This window comes from Acartia tonsa, chromosome 1 (genome assembly GCF_053477335.1).
Source record: "Acartia tonsa isolate MP-2025a chromosome 1, ASM5347733v1, whole genome shotgun sequence".
NCBI classification, from domain to species: Eukaryota; Metazoa; Arthropoda; class Copepoda; order Calanoida; family Acartiidae; genus Acartia; species Acartia tonsa.
In genome coordinates this window covers 61,824,687-61,843,124 of record NC_137260.1, presented here as the reverse complement: position 1 = coordinate 61,843,124, position 18,438 = coordinate 61,824,687, and the positions used below count along the sequence as shown (strand labels likewise).

General features: G+C 30.2%; 1 protein-coding gene across 1 annotated transcript; it reads right to left on the bottom strand.

The window, feature by feature from the left end:
* Positions 1 to 414: 414 nt before the first annotated feature.
* Positions 415 to 16,293, bottom strand: LOC145315469 (sarcoplasmic calcium-binding proteins I, III, and IV-like). Its single transcript, XM_080155486.1, has 14 exons — positions 16,219 to 16,293; positions 15,907 to 15,992; positions 14,326 to 14,424; positions 13,212 to 13,288; positions 12,057 to 12,125; positions 11,495 to 11,545; positions 10,183 to 10,275; positions 5,954 to 6,019; positions 3,972 to 4,039; positions 3,087 to 3,135; positions 2,673 to 2,758; positions 1,940 to 1,989; positions 1,558 to 1,666; positions 415 to 829 (listed from the first exon to the last, which is right to left on the bottom strand). Exons 1-14 carry the CDS (start codon positions 16,256 to 16,258, stop codon positions 714 to 716), a joined length of 1,059 nt encoding a protein of 352 aa, XP_080011612.1. The 5' UTR covers positions 16,259 to 16,293; the 3' UTR covers positions 415 to 713.
* Between the last annotated feature and the right edge of the window lie 2,145 nt (positions 16,294 to 18,438).

The following is an 18,438-nucleotide window of genomic DNA, read 5'->3' as shown; positions in this document are numbered from 1 at the left end:
TATAAGTCAAGCCATTATCCAAATATATAAGAAACAGGATGTCTTTAGCTAACCACTGTACTGGAAAGTTTCTCCTTTACAGTAAATCTTCTTACAGGTCTATTTTGGAGGGGGTACCCCCGACTTTCCAATATCCAAGGCAAAACAAAATGTGCTTATTAAGAGGAACACTTTCTTTCTTTACCATATGTGGAAAACAGATTTAAATGTCCCGTACATACAAAAAAAAACAAGGATAGTTAAGTCCACTAATAGAACAGCAACATAAGGTTAATATATATTTGATAAAAAAAAGGGGTGTTAATGATAATACATTAAGACACAGGAACTATATGTACTATTTTCTAAGGAATTGTGACAGAAAAACATACTTCAGTTTTAGAGTAGCTGCGCTAAAAAAAAATATTTTACATATACATTGAACATACGCTTTATCATTGATAAACATATTTGTTGAAAATATTTATAATAAAATTGATTTGCTTTTATATAATATATTTAGTCAATCTTATAAAATTACATATACAGCGACCGAAGAATGTAACGAAATTTAACAATTAAGTAAACTTTGTTTGTATTTATAATAAATACCAAAATATTCCTTGCCCTTACTTGAAAACAATCAATATTAAAAATTTATCAATTCGAACGAATAAACCCAAGTTAAAAAGTAGCTAAGTTTCTTAAAATTATTATTTACAAATTATAAATAGTTATATGCTAGATATAAATTGAATAAACTGCAGTTTAATTCTTTTCCAAAGTTTCTTGAAACTGTTTTTCATTTTCTGGGCATCCAAGCATTTCTTCATCATGGTGCCATCATTGTCTAGATAGATAGATAGATAAATAGATAGATAGATAGATAGATAGATAGATAGATAGATAGATAAATAGATAGATAGATAGATAGATAGATAGATAGATAGATAGATAGATAGATAGATAGATAGATAGATAGATAGATAGATAGATAGATAGATAGATAGATAGATAGTTAGATAGATAGATAGATAGATAGATAGATAGATAGTTAGATAGATAGATAGATAGATAGATAGATAGATAGATAGATAGATAGATAGATAGATAGATAGATAGATAGATAGATAGATAGATAGATAAATAGATAGATAGATAGATAGATAGATAGATAGATAGATAGATAGTTAGATAGATAGATAGATAGATAGATAGATAGATAGATAGATAGTTAGATAGTTAGATAGATAGATAGATAGATATATATATAGATAGATAAATAGATAGATAGATAGATAGATAGATAGATAGATAGATAGATAGATAGATAGATAGATAGATAGATAGATAGATAGATAGATAGATAGATAGATAGATAGATAGATAGATAGATAGATAGATAGATAGATAGATAGATAGATAGATAGATAGATAGATAGATAGATAGCTAGATAGATAGATAGATAGATAGATAGATAGATAGATAGATAGATAGATAGATAGATAGATAGATAGATAGATAGATAGATAGATAGATAGAACGATGAATGAATAGATAAATCTAATACTCTATACCTTCAGTCTTTGCTGTAGGAAGTTCATTGTTCATAAGATCATCATTCTTAAGAGTCTCGTATATTTCAATCATTTCATCTACAGATCTCGGTCCTTCCTCGTTCATTTCCTGAAGGGATAATTTGATTACTTTTAACTAATATTTTTTTTAATGAACCAGCTTTATAGTTGTCTATCTTTAACACAATTAAAATAATAGGACGAACCAACCCTCCCCTTCCCCTTGGAATAAGGTTACAGCCCAACATAATCTAATAAAGATCCCAGAGGATGCTTGATAAAAAAAATGGCTGAATTGGTTAAGATTTTATTGATTCAGTTTTACTGCAACTGTCTGTCAAGATATTTTTGTAAATCATATCAATTTAAATGTACAATCTACCTGTTGAGTTGGTCCACTTCTAAATTCCAGGACTCCGTTTACAAAGTTACCTTATTATTATAGGCTATATTTTTACTCTACAGGTAAGAAATAAGATTAAAACCCTATCCTCTAAAGCTCCATCGCAGGGCGCTAAACCTGTAGTAACTTATAACTAGCGAATATTATACCTAGTGTCTCCTTACACTTATCCTAATCGAACAAAAAAATAAACGTGAAAGACATGTTTTATAAAGTTTGTTCGTGGTCCTTTGTGATGTGCAGAAAACTGCTAATAAAAAGAAATAATTATCAAACTGCAGAGAGGCTTTTGACGCAATAAACAAATTTCTTTGTTTTTGTTTTACATAATTATTATTTTTCAAGGTGTTATTGACGATCGGGCATACCTTGATACCTTTTCAGTTTAGAGACAGCATATAGTGGCACCAAAAATATGACGTCATACAATAAAGTTGACCAATGAGAGGCCAGTATACACTGCAAATGACCAATATTAGAATTTAAACTGGCCTCTCATTGGTTATTTTATCATATGACGTCATCTTTTTGGTGCCACTTTACGCTGTCTCCTCATTTTACCCCCCGCAATTTTTTTCCAATGCACTAGATTTCCCAATTAAACCATGAAACCCCTTCTTATTTAACCGTCAAAAAACTGGGACGTCCTCATATTTTATCTATGTTAAATTACTGTTAAATTAAATATCAAAAGTAAAAATATAGCTCCTGCCTAAATCAGCTGGGTTATCCGATAGATAATACTCTTCGAATAATCCAACAAATGTGGAAAAATCTATTGGATCCATCGAATACTGTTGGTAGAATAAATTATCTTATTACAGAATTTAGTAAGATATCGCTTTTTACAGAAAACAAGGATGAAAACATCCATAAGTAGAAAAGCACAAAATAATAAAGTTTGGATAAACAGTCAGTATAAAGAATTACGAAACCTTTATTTACAAGAAAATGTATGTCTTTTGTAGAATGATCAATAGAACAACGGCCCAAATAAATTATATACTCAATGCTCATTTGTTTTTATATTGAATATCACGTTTCCTCAATACCGTTTCTTAAGGACAGGCGGACGGACTTTTCAATTAATTTAGTGGTTTTGCTCCTAACAAGATAATTTTCCTGTGTAAAAATTCTAAAAGCTTGTTGTGCGTCTTTCTCTTTGATTCCAAATTCTGAAATTTTAAAAATAATAAGTTAGACTGGTACCCAAAGTTTAAAATACACGAAATCTTATTTTTGGTTGGCTTAAAAACTGTGGGGTCTTTTATAAAATCGTTATTTGGTTATATATATAAACCTTCAAACCTGATTTTATTCAGAAGGGTGACTTATGTTTAGTTATTTTGGGGGTGTACACATACTCCATTGTTTTATTCATGATAATTTTTTGCCTATTGCCCCATCTCTATATAATTTTTTTAATGATACCATTACCAATAAATATAATAGATCTAGATCCATAATTAGAAAATTGGACTCAATAAGAACACAGTTTAGGAACTATTTGTCCACATTATTGGTTAAAGCTGAATTTCTAATGATATAATGTTAGCTTTATATCATTCTATAACTTCCTCGCTCATATTAATATAATTAAGCATACGTTAATTAATTCAAATAGACTACTTTATTACTTTATTTCGTACTAGTGCTACGCCCATAGCCTCTAGGGGCTTTGCCGAAAGAGGTATTAAAAAATATTAAGTACCTCTGGTGCTGCCACCACTAATTTCAAATTAATTTTTTTTAAAGAATTGAGTGAGATTTTTTTTGGGGGGGGGGGCCGGGGGGGTTGGGGGTGTCCTACCCCCAAGAAAATAGCCTATAACCACCACAGGACCAATAGGTATATTTCCTGAAGAGTAGAATCCAATAGGTTCAGTGGATCTTAAGGGACTGACGGACGGACAGACATCAAGCTACTTTGTATTATAGATAAATTTCTTTTTGAGATGCACAAATTATTTTGTCTCACGGTCCATGAAGGGTAATACACCTAATACTGTACCTGACAAAACATATTGAAACTCTTCAAAATCAATCCATCCATCCCCAGTTCTGTCTAACAGATCAAACCTACGGACAATCAAACAAGGATGCGAACAACTAATAAACTGCGAAGGTTGACTTATTTAGAGGTCAGACAATCGGAAACTGAAAAATATAGAATGTCAACGCATTTTATATTCGATATTCTAAAGTATTATTTCTCCAAAATTACTTTAATGCATGATTCTTGGTGCATATTTACATTTTTGAATTAAAGGTTTTAATAACATTTATAAAAGCTAAAAATTATCATCCTTAAAATTAACTGGTAATGTTTTAGATTTGTCAATCTTTCTTAATCGTTGAAAATTGCACGAATAGTAGCTTTAAATCTAAAGGACAATTCTAACATACTTAAATTAACGATAAGAGTTATCTGATACGGATGGACGTAGCTAGGTATAATAAAGCTTCACTATTTAAAATCTATTATAAAAGACTTTAAACTTAAATAAAAGGAAAAATGGTAAAAATTAAACTTTCTACAAAACCCAGGGTGGTATAGGGACACTGTTTTAACATATTCTGATTTGTTGAAATAATAACTTTAGTACTTTTAGTTCATTTTGATTGTTTTCTAAAGCGAAGCTTTTCTATAATTAGGGTCAGTCCGTCCATACGTCCGTCCGTCTGAAATAGATAGCTTTTTTCGTTAATTTAGGCATGTTAGAATTGTCCTATTGATTTCAAACTTTGCATGGTGATTCCTGTAGTAGTTAGGTACGATTTAGAAAGCGTAGCAACTCTATAATCATTACCAGAATATCCGTACGTCCATTTGAAATATGTTGATTTTTTACTTTTTTAACAACAAATCTTTATGTGATCTAATTATCCGTTTGATCTTATTTTTGGTATACTGATTCCTGGGACCACAAAGTACAATATTATAAGCGAAGCAACTCTATAATCAAGTCCTAAAAATGTAAGTGTGTCCATAAACATTATCCTGTATCAAGCAGTTTTTCAACAAATTTACTTACAATTTTGCTTCGAATATTATACATTTATATTCTAATTATTAATATAACACTATACAAGTGTTAATGTCTGTTTGTCCCACCATTTCAGTGCTTCGATTTTATGGATGTTGTCATCCTTTTTTTTTTACTAACTTGCAGAGTCCAAATATGTTATCAAATAATTGTTTTCTACAGAAGAAGTAAGTTTGTTTACCATCATTGGGTAATGGGTATGTATATCAATTTTTCGTCTATTGTCTTATCCTTAAGATCTCTGAAAAAAACTTTAACTTGAAGATTAATTATAATGGATTTAAACATGCTGAATAATGTATTTAATGTGGGTCAGACCGTTTAAATCCCACAAATGTTTAAACTTTTAGATTGATTATATTCAATAAATAGTTTTAATCTTTCAATAGGTCTGTTCATCTGTACAATTTAATGGTTAGATAGACTTTTTTGTACTAATTGGAAAAAAAGTATAACAACAGACATCGTTCGTTCTTATATAAAAGTAAAAGGATGTCTATGTATCTTTCTGGCTGCTTCTTTCTTTGTACTGAAAGATCTAGCTAACCACTGAACCGATATGGTTATTATTTACAGTGAAGTGTCTCATAGGTCAAGGAACGGTTTATAAATAATTTATTATTAATAGGATCTTACACCAGATTATCTTGTACTCTATTTTAACTATTTTGGGTAACACCCTCCTAAGAGAAATAGCCCCTAGAAAAAAAACCATTCTCCAAAAAAATACTTTTTCTTCTAAAGTGAAGGGTCGACTGCCGCACCCCTCCCGTCTCCCTCAAGTACTTCTTTTGGCCTCAAGGGGCGTAGCCGCTAGTAAGAATTAAAAAATAACAGCAAATTTCATCTCATTTTCAATTTTAGCAGCCAAATAAATAATATACCTTCTATGAGGGACAAACAGACAGTAAGACAAAGTGAGTTATAGAGTAGCAAAGTAAAATACCTGAAAACCAAGTACTCATGTAGCCAGTGGGGTAAAATAGTATCCATATAGTCAAGCATACAATCTCTAAATATATAGATATTAGCCTGTCCCGGATTTGAAAAATTTTGTTAAAATTTTTGCCCCCAGCCATAATATAGTTGATTTATGCAAAATATTGACCCATGCAAAATATTTTTTCTGTAATGCAAAAATTGCGATGGTACAAGCACTGCAAAGTTTTTAAAATTTGCAAAAAAGACCTGTTTTTAAAGCTCTTGTACCATCTCAATTTTAAAGATTTTTACAAAATTTCAATTCTAGTGTGTCTATATAAACCTGAAATTTACCAAAAAAAATGGGGGCAGTCTCAATTCTAACATATAATGGAAGAAGGTGTAGCAAGTAATTTTCCAAAGTAAAAATTGCCAGATTTCATTCATAAATAATGGGGTTGGGCTGGAATCGATAGATACAGATATCCGGCTGATTCATAATTCTGGATATCAAGTATTTAGGGTTATATTGACACACTAGAATTGAAATTTCGTAAAAATCTTTAAAATTGAGATGTTACAAACTTTTTAAAATCTGCAAAAAGACCATTTTTAAAGCTTTTGTTTCATCTCAATTTTAAAGATTTTTATGAAATTTCAATTCTAGTGTGTCAATATAACCCTAAATACTTGATATCCAGAATTATAGATCAGCCGGATATCTGTATCCATCCAATCCGGCCTAACCCTATTACTTGTGTATGAAATCTGGCAATTTTTACTTTGAAAGATTACTTGCTACACCTTTGTCCTTCATATGTTAGAATTGAGACTGCCCCCATTTTTTTTGGTAAATTTCAGGTTTATTTCGACACACTAGAATTGAAATTTTTAAAAATTGAGATGGTACAAGAGCTTTAAAAACAGGTCTTTTTGCAAATTTTAAAAATTTTGCAGTGCTTGTACCATCGCAATTTTTGCATTACAGAAAAAATATTTTGCATGGGTCATTATTTTGCATAAATCAACCATATTATGGCTGGGGGCAAAAATTTTAACAAAATTTTTCTAAAACGGGACAGGGTAATAGATATAATAATTATATTAGTGGACTATGTACAAGCTTCTCTGAAAACTAGATATTTACACAGTGGGGTAAAATAGTATCCATATAGTCAAGCATACAATCTCTAAATATATAGATATAATAATTATATATGTGGACTATGGACAAGCTTCTCTGAAAAATATTTACATATAATCAATATAGATATTAAACAGATACTAATTACTTTTACAAAAATTTATATGCTAAAAATCACGAAACTTATCTGAGTTGAAAATGAAGGAAAATATTGAACATAAACATAATAAATAAATATTTATTAAACATTAAAAATATTGTAATCGAAAGGACAATTTTAGCATATCTAAATCAACAGCAGAGTTTACCGCTACGTACCTACCCTAATTATAGAAAAGCTTCGCTTTAAAAAATAAACAAACAAAAATCCTATTCAAAGTGAAATCCACAATATTTAAAGAAAACATATCTGTAGTTCTTACAATAGCAAACCAAAATAAATATTATCAAAAATTTAGAATTTGAAAACATCTATATATTTATATCTTGCATTTAAAACAAGTAGAAACTTGTCCATATAAGGTAAATGTAAATAAAATACAAAATTGATTGGAATAATTGTAATGTACATTCAGAAATTCATTACAAGACAACCCTTATTACCTCTCACGAGATTGTTTAGTCCTTTGACACTGTACATAATTATTATATGAATGATCTGTCCTTAAATTTTTTTTTTTCTTCATATTCAATTAATACCTATAAAATATTACACCCAATATCTCTTTTATAGCCAGTGAAAAAAACAAAGAAAAACTGCCTCTTGAATCCGGAAAAAGTTAGCTGCAACTCAAATATGTTGGATTTTCTAAACTAAAAATAATAACATGAAACAGTAGATGTTTAAGAAATATAAATGGGTGCTTTCCCTTCAAGTGCATGTTAAGACCTGAAACTCCCCTCCCTTTTTATTAAAAAATGTAATTTGTCAAAAAAGGTTGAGTGATTAATCTTTAAAAAAAAGTTTTTGGTATGGATGTTGTTAACTTTGTTAGTTTTAGTCTTAGTTTACAATCTTATTATCTTATAATATATTTTTAGAAACTGTCGAATCATTTTCTGTTATTAGATTCTGAAATTAATCGTTAAAGTCCGACGCTCCTAATTTAATGTCTAATGGCTCAATTAATTTTGTTAAGAAGCCTTAAGTGTTTTAACTTATTGGCCTTAAATAAGCACTGAGTACAAAACTAACAATCACAAAAGTTATAATATTTAATTACTGATTTCAATTATATAATTCATTATCAAAATTATTAAATTTATTGCCTCTTATATTATTCATTTAATTTTCTATACATAACTCAAAATTATATTTAAAAATAATCTTTTTTTTATATTTTTATATTTAAAACAGCAAATATTAATTAAATGAAGCTGATTTAATTTATTTTTAATTGAAGCTTAGACATCTAATGGCAAATTTCAAAACTATTTAGACAATAAAAGCAAGTTCAGCATTGCATTTATTTTGCAAACAAATACATAAATATTGTTTACATAATAATAATTTGACTAAGTATTTTTTATTATTATACATTCAGGAGAGGTTATTTCACCCAAAGAAAGACAATTTTGCCTCCAACATTTACCTCAGTCAAGAAATACACTCCTTGGCAAAATCCTGTGCACGCCAAGAACCCCCATATTCCTCAAATTATCTTTTTTCTTAATAAAAAGATTTTAAGAGAGGTGTAGTAAGGCTTAACTTACAGATGATGAAATTATAACCAAATATTTTTTTACTTTTGACATTAATCTTTATATGTGATATAATTATCCTATAAATCTGATTTTTGGAATATTGATTCCTAGAATAACAACGTACAGTATTATATAGCGAAGCATCTCTATAATTAAGTTATAAAATTGTAAGTATGTTCTTTTAACAGTATCCTGTATTTCACAGTTTTGCAACAAATTTATGCGCAATTTTGTTTAAACTTTTATATTGACATTCTGTTTATTCAGTTATCACACTCTAAAAGAGTTAATGTTTGTTTGTCCTACCATTTTAAAGCTTCTATTCTATGGATGTTGTCATCCTTTTTTTAAGTCATTCCTAGTTACAATCTTTATTATTAGAAACTGTCGAACCATTTCAATTTTTTTTCTCGATTCTGAAATTAATCGACCCTTTTAATTTATTGTCCTCTGTCACAAGATAAAGCCGTAAGTATGTTGACTTAATGGCCTTCAATAAAATCAAACTTCTATCAAACTTCTCAAAACTACAACTTAATCCGTGATAAAATTTGATTTAAATCATATATTGAATTATCAAAATTATTTGATATGTTTCCTCTCAATATTATTTAGTTTTCTACAAATAACTCAAAATTGTGTTTAAAAATGCATTTTTTATGTTTACAAAAATAAACTAGCAAAAATTAAATAAAATGAAGCTGATTTAATTTATTTTTAATTGAAGCCTAGACATCTAATGGCAAATTTCAAAACTAATAAGACAATAAAAGCAAGTTCAGCATTGCATTTATTTTGCAAACGAATACATAATTTTTGTTTACAAAATAATAATTTGATTAAGTATTTTTAATTATTATACATTCAAGAGTGGAGGTTATTTCATCAAAAGAAAGAAAATTTTGCCTCTAAGATGACGGTTATGTTTCAGTTTTTTTAAATGAGCAATGTCGATGAGCGTGCAAAAGGGGTGTGTAAACATCCTATTAATAAAATCTAATTTGGGCAGAAATACACCCCTCTGTCACAACCCTGTGTACGCCAGTGAGTGGCTAGACACCCATACCCCCTCAAATTTTTTTGTTAAATGAAAACATTATAAGGATAATGATTTTAAGAGGTAAGGTGTAGGAATAAGGTATAACCAACAAGCAAAATAAATCCAAAATAATATTTGGGGGGCAAATGGAGAGGTCGTCAATTTTACGATGTGTTTCCCCCAAACGACAGCTAAAAAACACGTATAGGTTTCGTGATTTTCTTCCGAATTAATTTCGTTATTGGTATGAGCTGGGTAAGGTGTAGTAAGGCTTAACCTACAGAGGATGAAGTTCTTCTGTCATAAAGAAAACACCGAACATCTTAGTTATAGAGTAGAAGCAAAACTTCTCAACAATTTAACTTACTCATCCACTACGTTGGTGGCCAAAGCATTGAGATCATGGCTTTCCACACCCAACTTTTGTCCGTCACTCTTCAACTTCTTGTAATCCAGAAATCTAAAATAGTTATTTCTCGTATTCATTCGAATCCGGTGGATAGGAACCGGTTCTAATCCATACGAAAAAACTATGTATAGCACCGTATTATATCCAGCTTTCTACGAATATAAAAATGTACAATGATAAGATTTAAACTAGTTTTTTTAGCCGGTGCCTCCGGCACATCGGGGCTAAAAAAAAAAACTAGTTTTAATCTTATAATTGTACATTTTATATCCGCGGAAAGCCGTTTATAATACGATGCGAGAAATAACTATTATCGCATCTTATAATAGACAGCTTTCAGCGAATATTAAAATGAATAATCATGAGATTTAAATAAGTTTTGACAACGAGGTGACGAGGGCCCGGCGTAACAAAACTGATTTTAATTTCATAATATATTTAATATTTGTGAAAATTGTCTGTAATACGATACTTTGTATGATTATTCATTATGACTGAGAACCGGTTCTAATCCAGCTGATATGAACCGCTTTCGAAACCTTACTAAAAGATTGTTAAAAGTTCCTTAAATGAATTAAAAATTAAGAAAAAAGTTTTTTAAAGTTGGCAAATATTGATAACAATTTATATTAAAAATGATCAACTGAATATTAAAAATGATCAACTGAATATTGATTGCCCATTTACTTCCTAATTTCCGAAGTTGTACGACATATAACCCAACTATTGCAAAAGCTATTTTCAGCTTACATTAATAAAGTAAGTTTTAATTTGTGAAAACAAAGCTATTTGTACATTACACATTCAAAATTTTAATTTTTCAAACTTTGATTTTTTCAGGGGTAAGTTTGGAGCTTTTTTAGCTAGTAGTAAATATTGAGGTAGGAAGAGGTGATACGTACACAATCGGAAACTCAAATTCAGCTGACCGTAAAACTCATTGATAGACAAACGGACAAAATTAGTATATGTTAAGTGATCATAAAAAAAGTGATATGAATATGTGATAGATAATAGAAAAATACGAAACGTCTTAAAGAATTAAATATGTGTACTTTGTAGCATGACTGAAAAATGGACAGACAAAGTAAGATTGTATGCTGGTAGCAAAGAAGATATCATTCTATGTTTTAAACTAGTAGTGTTTAAACTTTTCAACCAATACTATTTAATCTACAGGGGGAGTAGTTATTTTATTATCATCAGTGTTGTAGATTTGTTAGACTCCTTTGTCTTATCCCTAATGATATCTGTAATTAAAAATGCTTACTTGTCTATAGCTTTCTTGTCCTTTTTACCACCATTTACTCCACTCATTGTACTGAAAATTATTTTAATGAAATTTTGAACAAGAAAATTAATAATGCCTATAATTAAAGATAAAAAATGAATGTCAACATCATGGAGCAAACGTTCTGTGGTCATAAAATAGAAGAAAGAGAATATATGAAGAAGATATTGAAACCTTTATAGAAATAAGTATTTATTTCTTTTTGAACACGAATCTTTATCAAAAATTTTAGCTGTTTATCCTAAATAGCAGCCAAGAAAATCACATTTTACCTATAGCGTTGCGGACGGAAGGACAGAAAAAGTTAAGATATCGTCGCTTCGCATCAAGCGAGTAAAAAAGCTAGAGGGAGAAGGGGTTAAATAACTGTATCCCCCATCACAATGTCCTTGTGCTGACTCTCAATTGGGTCATTAAAAATCTACCAATGTTGTCGGGGATATTGACAATGCCAAGTAGCAGACGAAAAAGGCCATTGAAAAAGGAGGGAGGTAGTTATCTGTATATACATCTATACTATAGATCTGTTAGTTAAACTTACTTATTCTCATAGAATTCCTTCAAGTAGTTTTCAGATTCAAGTGCTTTTTCGTACAGTTCCTTTTTGTACCTAAACAAATTTATAATAGTACATTGGTGTAACTTTGAATTTAACAATGTGGTTCCTTTCCTCAAAGTGTCTGTCGAGCACTTTTGACAGGACTCTACCGAATATCATAACATAAAAATTTCTTAAATCTTTATTTTACATTTAATTAATTTTTAAGATTCTTTTACTTTATTTTAAAAAAATTAATTTTATTTAATTTATCAAGTTCTTACATTTTATATTCTTTCATTATTTCAATTTTTTTTGTTCAATTAGCTTTTCATATGAAATATTACAGACGCTATTACAGACGCTATAATTAACATGAACATACAGACTTTTCCATAAACAAGGATGACAACATCAATAAAAGCGAAGCACTGAAACGGTAGGACAAACGGACATTAACACTTGTATAGTGTCTGAACTGAATAATCAGAATATAAAAGTATAAGAGTCGAAGCCAAATTGTAAGTAAATTTGTTGAAAAACTGCTTGATACAGGATAATGTTTATGGAGATGGACATACTTACATTTTTAGGACTTGATTATAGAGTTGCTTAGCTTATGATATTGTTCATTGTTGTCACAGGAATAAATATACGAAAAAACGGATAATTAGATTACATAAAAATTTGTTGTTAAAAAGTAGAAAAATCAACATGTTTAAAATGGACGTAAGGACATTCTGGTAATGATTATAGAGTTGCTACGCTTTCTAAATCGTACCTAACTACTACAGGAATCACTATGCAAAGTTTGAAATCGATAGGACAATTCTAACATGCATAAATTAACGAATAAAAGCTATCTGTCTCGGACGGACGGACGGACCGACCCTAATTATAGAAAAGCTTCGCTTTAAAATATTATAAATATATATAAGTCTCACAACTGAAAGGAAAAATATAATGTACAAAATTATGTCTATTCAAAGAGAGTTAAGCTTTAAATAAAATAACATAACATCTATCAATCTACAAGTTCCATTTATCTAAGTTATAACCTATTATATGATTTGAAAAAGTTATATTCATATATGTATTTTAACTTGCTGTCACAGCGCAGCAACAATAGATAAGTATAAAACAAGAACGCGTCTGTACCTAGTCCACATAGCCAACCATTCAGCAATAGTAATTTTTCCATCCTTGTCTTCGTCTCCTACGTCTAACAGACTTGTCTATATAAATAAATAATTTAGTGAGATATTTGTCATATTTTTAGTTTATAAGCTACTTTATAATTCACTTTGTATGTACGTCTGTCTGTAAGTTAGTAACACTGTGGTTGTTTATTTCATCTCTTTTTTATGGCTACGAAACATCAGCTCTGAATGTCACCTTGTCTGTTTGTCCTTCAATGATTTTTTTGTGTGATTTACACTAAAAAGATGTTGTCATCGTTGTTCTTTATACAAAACTGGTATTAATTTTATGATTTTTATCTTAATATTCATGGAAAATTGTCTGTGAAACGAGGCTATAAATACAAGTATGGATGAAAACCGGTTATAATCCAGCGGATAATCCTCGGTTTCAAAGCTGTACTGGTACAGATATTATTACATAATCCTAGTAAAAAAATTATAATAAAGAAAATTAAGAAGGGTTTACTACAGATCCCTCCAAAAATCAACGAACCTCGGGCTTTCCTGAAAAGAACAACTAAATATTAAAGTTTAGCAAACCAATGAAGATTTTTATAAACAAGGATGACAACATCCATAAAAGCGAAGCACTGAAACGGTAGGACAAACGGACATTAACACTTATATAGTGTCTGAACTGAATAATTAGAATATAAAAGTATAATAGTCGAAGCAAAATTGTAAGTAAATTTGTTGAAAAACTGCTTGATATAGGTTAATGTTTATTACATACTTACATTCTTAGGACTTGATTATAGAGTTGTTTCGCTGAAAAATCAGATCAAACGAATATTTAGATCACATAAAAATTTGTAGTTAAAAAAGTAGAAAAATCAACATGTTTATAATGGACGTACGGACATTCTGGTAATGATTATAGAGTTGCTACGCTTTCTAAATCGTACCTAACTACTAGAGGAATCATCATGCAAAGTTTGAAATCGATAGGACTATTATAACATACCTAAAATAACGCAAAAAGCTATCCGTTACGGACGGACGTACGGACGGACCGATCCTAATTATAGAAAAGCTTCGCTTTTAAAAATGTCGTAAAAAAGTAAACTTACCCAAATATGAGAAAACAGCCTTTCAGTCCGTTTATATTTTTCTGAATCTATTTTCCATCCTGACATGTAACATATCTTGTCTTTGGCCCATTGGAAATCCTGTAAAAAATATTGGATCTACTGCAGTTTACGGTAAAATATTGCTGGTAACGAATATTGCCAAAAAATATTGCCAAAAATCTATGAATTTTAAAGGCTACTAGCTGCCAAACGGCTGAACGTACAGATCATGCCCTCACACTTTTAAGCAGCATAAGAAGGCCTACAAATAATCTGGAATAGCCATAAATCAATAATGTATAATTATCTCGCAGTGCAGAGAAATGCGCGAAAAAGGCCTATTTTACGCAATTTTTCTTCAGTGAAGCTTTCCCTGTGCATCATTGGATCTTGGCCATTTTCAGATTATTTGTAGGCCTTCCTATACCGCTTAAAATGGTGTGCGGGTATGATCTGTACGTTTAGCCGTTTTGCAGCTAGCCTTTAAAATTCATAGATTTTTAGCAATATTCGTTACCAGCAATATTTTACCGTGAACTGCAGTAGATCTAAAATATTTATATCAGCATTTAAAATTGGATATTCAGACTTTATTGCATCGATTATACAGTTGCTACGCTTCCTAAATTTTAACTATTTTAAACCGACGCGATGGGACAATTCTAACATTCAACATTCAACGCCCCCCCTCTATTATCTCAGTTCCTATTAGAGCTAGAGGGCTACATTTTTTGGTGCAAGTCCCCTGTTTGATAATGAATTTCCGACCTTTTATAAGTATAAGTCAATTTTCGCTTCCTACACCCTTTTATTTAACAACCTTTGTTTTTAGGTCTTTTTTTACTTAAAAATTTCAAACGGCTGTAATTTTCTTATTTTTGAAGCTAGAAGAATTTTTTTTCTAGAAAATATTTATCTTTATGTAAATTTTACATTAGAAATATCAAAATATAAATTTCAGAGGCCGCAGCTGTACTTGGCAGCTGCCAGCCGCCGCAGTCGGTGGTCGGTAGGAAAACGGCGGCGAATCTTCATGAAATTTTAATACGTTATGTAGACATGTAAGAAAAGCTTATGTTTAAAATTTGAAGTCTCTAAGTCAAAAATTGCGGCCACAGGAGCCTTTTAAAGATTTCTGAAGACCTTGAGGATCAGGACCTGCAGGATCATACCTGGAACCTGAAAATGACTTGAACACCTGTATTTCATATAAGGATGTACTACTAGAGGGTTTTTAGTATTTTGGTATGATAAAATGCTTTGTTTTAGTAAAAAAATATTTTTGCTCTTTACCTGGATGACCCTGCCAGGTTTGCTGGCATCTTGTGCCCGCCAGGATGAAGATATTCAAAAAATTCCAACTCTCAGTTATGTGTCATACCCATATTTAAAAAGTCAAGCAGTTTGGGCTTTTTATCTTTCACACACAGAAAATGAGATAGAAAAAACCGGATGGGGGGGCGTTCAACGCCCCCCCCCCTCCCGACCGTTAAGGGTTAAGCTTCAGTAAAAAAAAATCATCTTCTTTATACATATATCTTGAATAATAGTATTTCAAGACTCTAACATTCAACAACTTACCTTATATGACAAATACCCGTCCTTGTTGAGGTCAAAAAAAGTTTGAAAATCATAGGTCAGCTTCGCTACTTGGAAATCACTGAGACCTTGCGCGTGGATATATCATTACTTGGATGGTACTTCAGATTTTCATGTTCTCTGATAAGTGAAACTTGTAGCGGGCTAAAATAACAATAACCTCCGTCCACTCCATGCTCCCTCCCCTTCTACTGAATGAACAAACTGTTCAATAAAAAATTTCCAAGTTAGCAACCTAAATTGACAACAATTTTTCAACTGTCATAATATCCACGTATATTCTATATCCATTGCCTTGCGGTCGTAACTGGTCCTTCACGTTCACATTACCCATTTTTATTCGCGGTTTTTCACATGTGAATCTATAAAAACTTTATGTAGTTATTACTGAAGAACTAGCGGTTGTGCCACTAGCTTCTTAGTTTAATAGGGGTAGGTATTATAGGATAAGAAATATTTTAAAATAATATTATAGATTTATACATGTTATATTAAGTTATGAAAAATCTAAATACATAAAATAGACTATAAATTCAGATTTTCCCACAAAAATCCTGGCCAGCAACGAACCTCATCCCACCCACCCCTTTTAAATCTTTTTAAAGGCTGCATATCACATGAGTAACTATATTTTTGACATCATCACTTCTTAAATGTAAACTATGTAACTAAAAGCAATATACATCAAACGCTTTGCTAAAATCAAACCACCATAAATAATCAAAAGTGATAGTACATAGCTAATAAAGGTAAATACGTGATTTTTAAGATAGAAACATTTGAACACAGACATTTAATATGAATATAAAAATAATATGTCAAAAAGTGGCAAAGACATAGAAGAACACATCGAATTATAGACAGCTTTTCGCGGTTATCATAATGAAAAATCATAAGTTTAAAACCAGTTTTACTTTTGTTAACCCCGAGGGGAAAAGGCTACCAAAATTATTAATTCTATGATTTTTATTTTAATATTCGTGGTAAGTTGTTTACAATACGATACAATACATGATTTCAAGTTTGGCCCGAAACTGGTTTAATCCAGCGGATATTAATCGGTTTCGAAGCCATACTGTAATATGATTTTGGTTATTTTAACTAGGATTGAATAATAATAAATTTGATAATTGTATATCCTAATATCTGCTTATGTAATATTAATTAACAAATCTAACTAAATTGTTTTGTATGTATGTGTCAAGGCCTCCAGGAGAAAGGCAAAGAACTGTGGCGCTTTGTGGTATATATATACAGGGATCTTAAGGGATAAGACAATGGACGATTAATTGATGTACATCCCAAGTAATGATAAACAAAATTACACTTTCTTTAGAAAATATTTGTTGCACAAATTAGACACTTCTGAGGTGGATTCTTAAAAAAAAATTTGCCCCACTAATCGCTTAGTGGGGCAAAATGGTTTTCGTGAAAAATCCACCAAAAACACATTAAAAATCTACAAAAATTAAACAAAATCATAGAAGGGTTATGAACATAAGATTTTATTTAATTTTTGTAGATTTTTTATGTGATTTTGGAGGATTTTTCACGAAAATAATTTTGACCCACTAAGCGATTAGTGGGGCAATTTTTTTTAAGAATCCACCTCTCTGGTTTGAACCATGGAATCAAAGTTTTAGCATAGTAGAAGGCGTGATTATAAAACTTTGGATACCATATTACTTGACTGTTCAATGCTCCCTCCCTCCCTGGGTAAAAATCTGCTTTACACTTATTGTGAATGTATCGTTCATTAGGTTATGATATCAAAAGTTAGATAAAATAGAGATTTAATCTCAATAACTCATTAGTGAAATTTTTGTTTTTTTTAAAGAATTTTTGTTTACATTCTTCATGACTGAAATTAAAAAAAACAATCTTTTTAAAAAGATTATCATTCCTAGCATATATTTTTCTTTCTATCACATTGTATTAGGTATACTTTACCGTTTATCTTAAGTTATTTCATTTATTAACATTATCCTAAATATAATTATTATTTTATAAACTTTATAAATTCTCTCCTTGACTATTAGATGTACATATGTGGACAAATTATTGATTTCTACATGTGAATACCTTCCACTGTTACTACATCTTTAGTTGTGGTCTTAGGGTTTTATTTACAATATAATCACAATAGATTTTTAGTAATTGGAAGCCTTATAATGTGCTGTAATATATTCCATATTAAGTTTAAAGAAACTTCTTCAAATAAAATACGTAAATCATTAATAAAGATGCGCTTCTTTGTAGGATGTTATTGTATAGTTAAATGGAAAAAAAGGATGACAACATCCATAAAAGGCGAAGCAAAAAAGAACATGAAATGGACAAAGTGAGATATGGAACAGATATAAGGAAAGAAACATACAGTATATGTAAAAAAAGATAGACTATATAATTCCGCTTTGAAAAGGATCAAAACACCTCTAATACACGTCCAAAAACAGTCAAGGATGTGTTAAGGTAAAAAAGTTAACCTCCTCTCTCTTAAATATAGGTATAAAA

Bases quoted from the DNA above. Each gene is read 5' to 3' on its own strand.
- LOC145315469 (XM_080155486.1), bottom strand. From the start codon at position 16,258: ATGGGTAATGTGAACGTGAAGGACCAGTTACGACCGCAAG. The intron at 14,425-15,906 runs GTAAGTTGTTGA...TATTTTTTACAG, and splicing joins ACGGGTATTTGTCATATAAG to GATTTCCAATGGGCCAAAGA. The intron at 6,020-10,182 runs GTAAGTTAAATT...CTATATATTTAG, and splicing joins GCCACCAACGTAGTGGATGA to AGATTGTATGCTTGACTATA.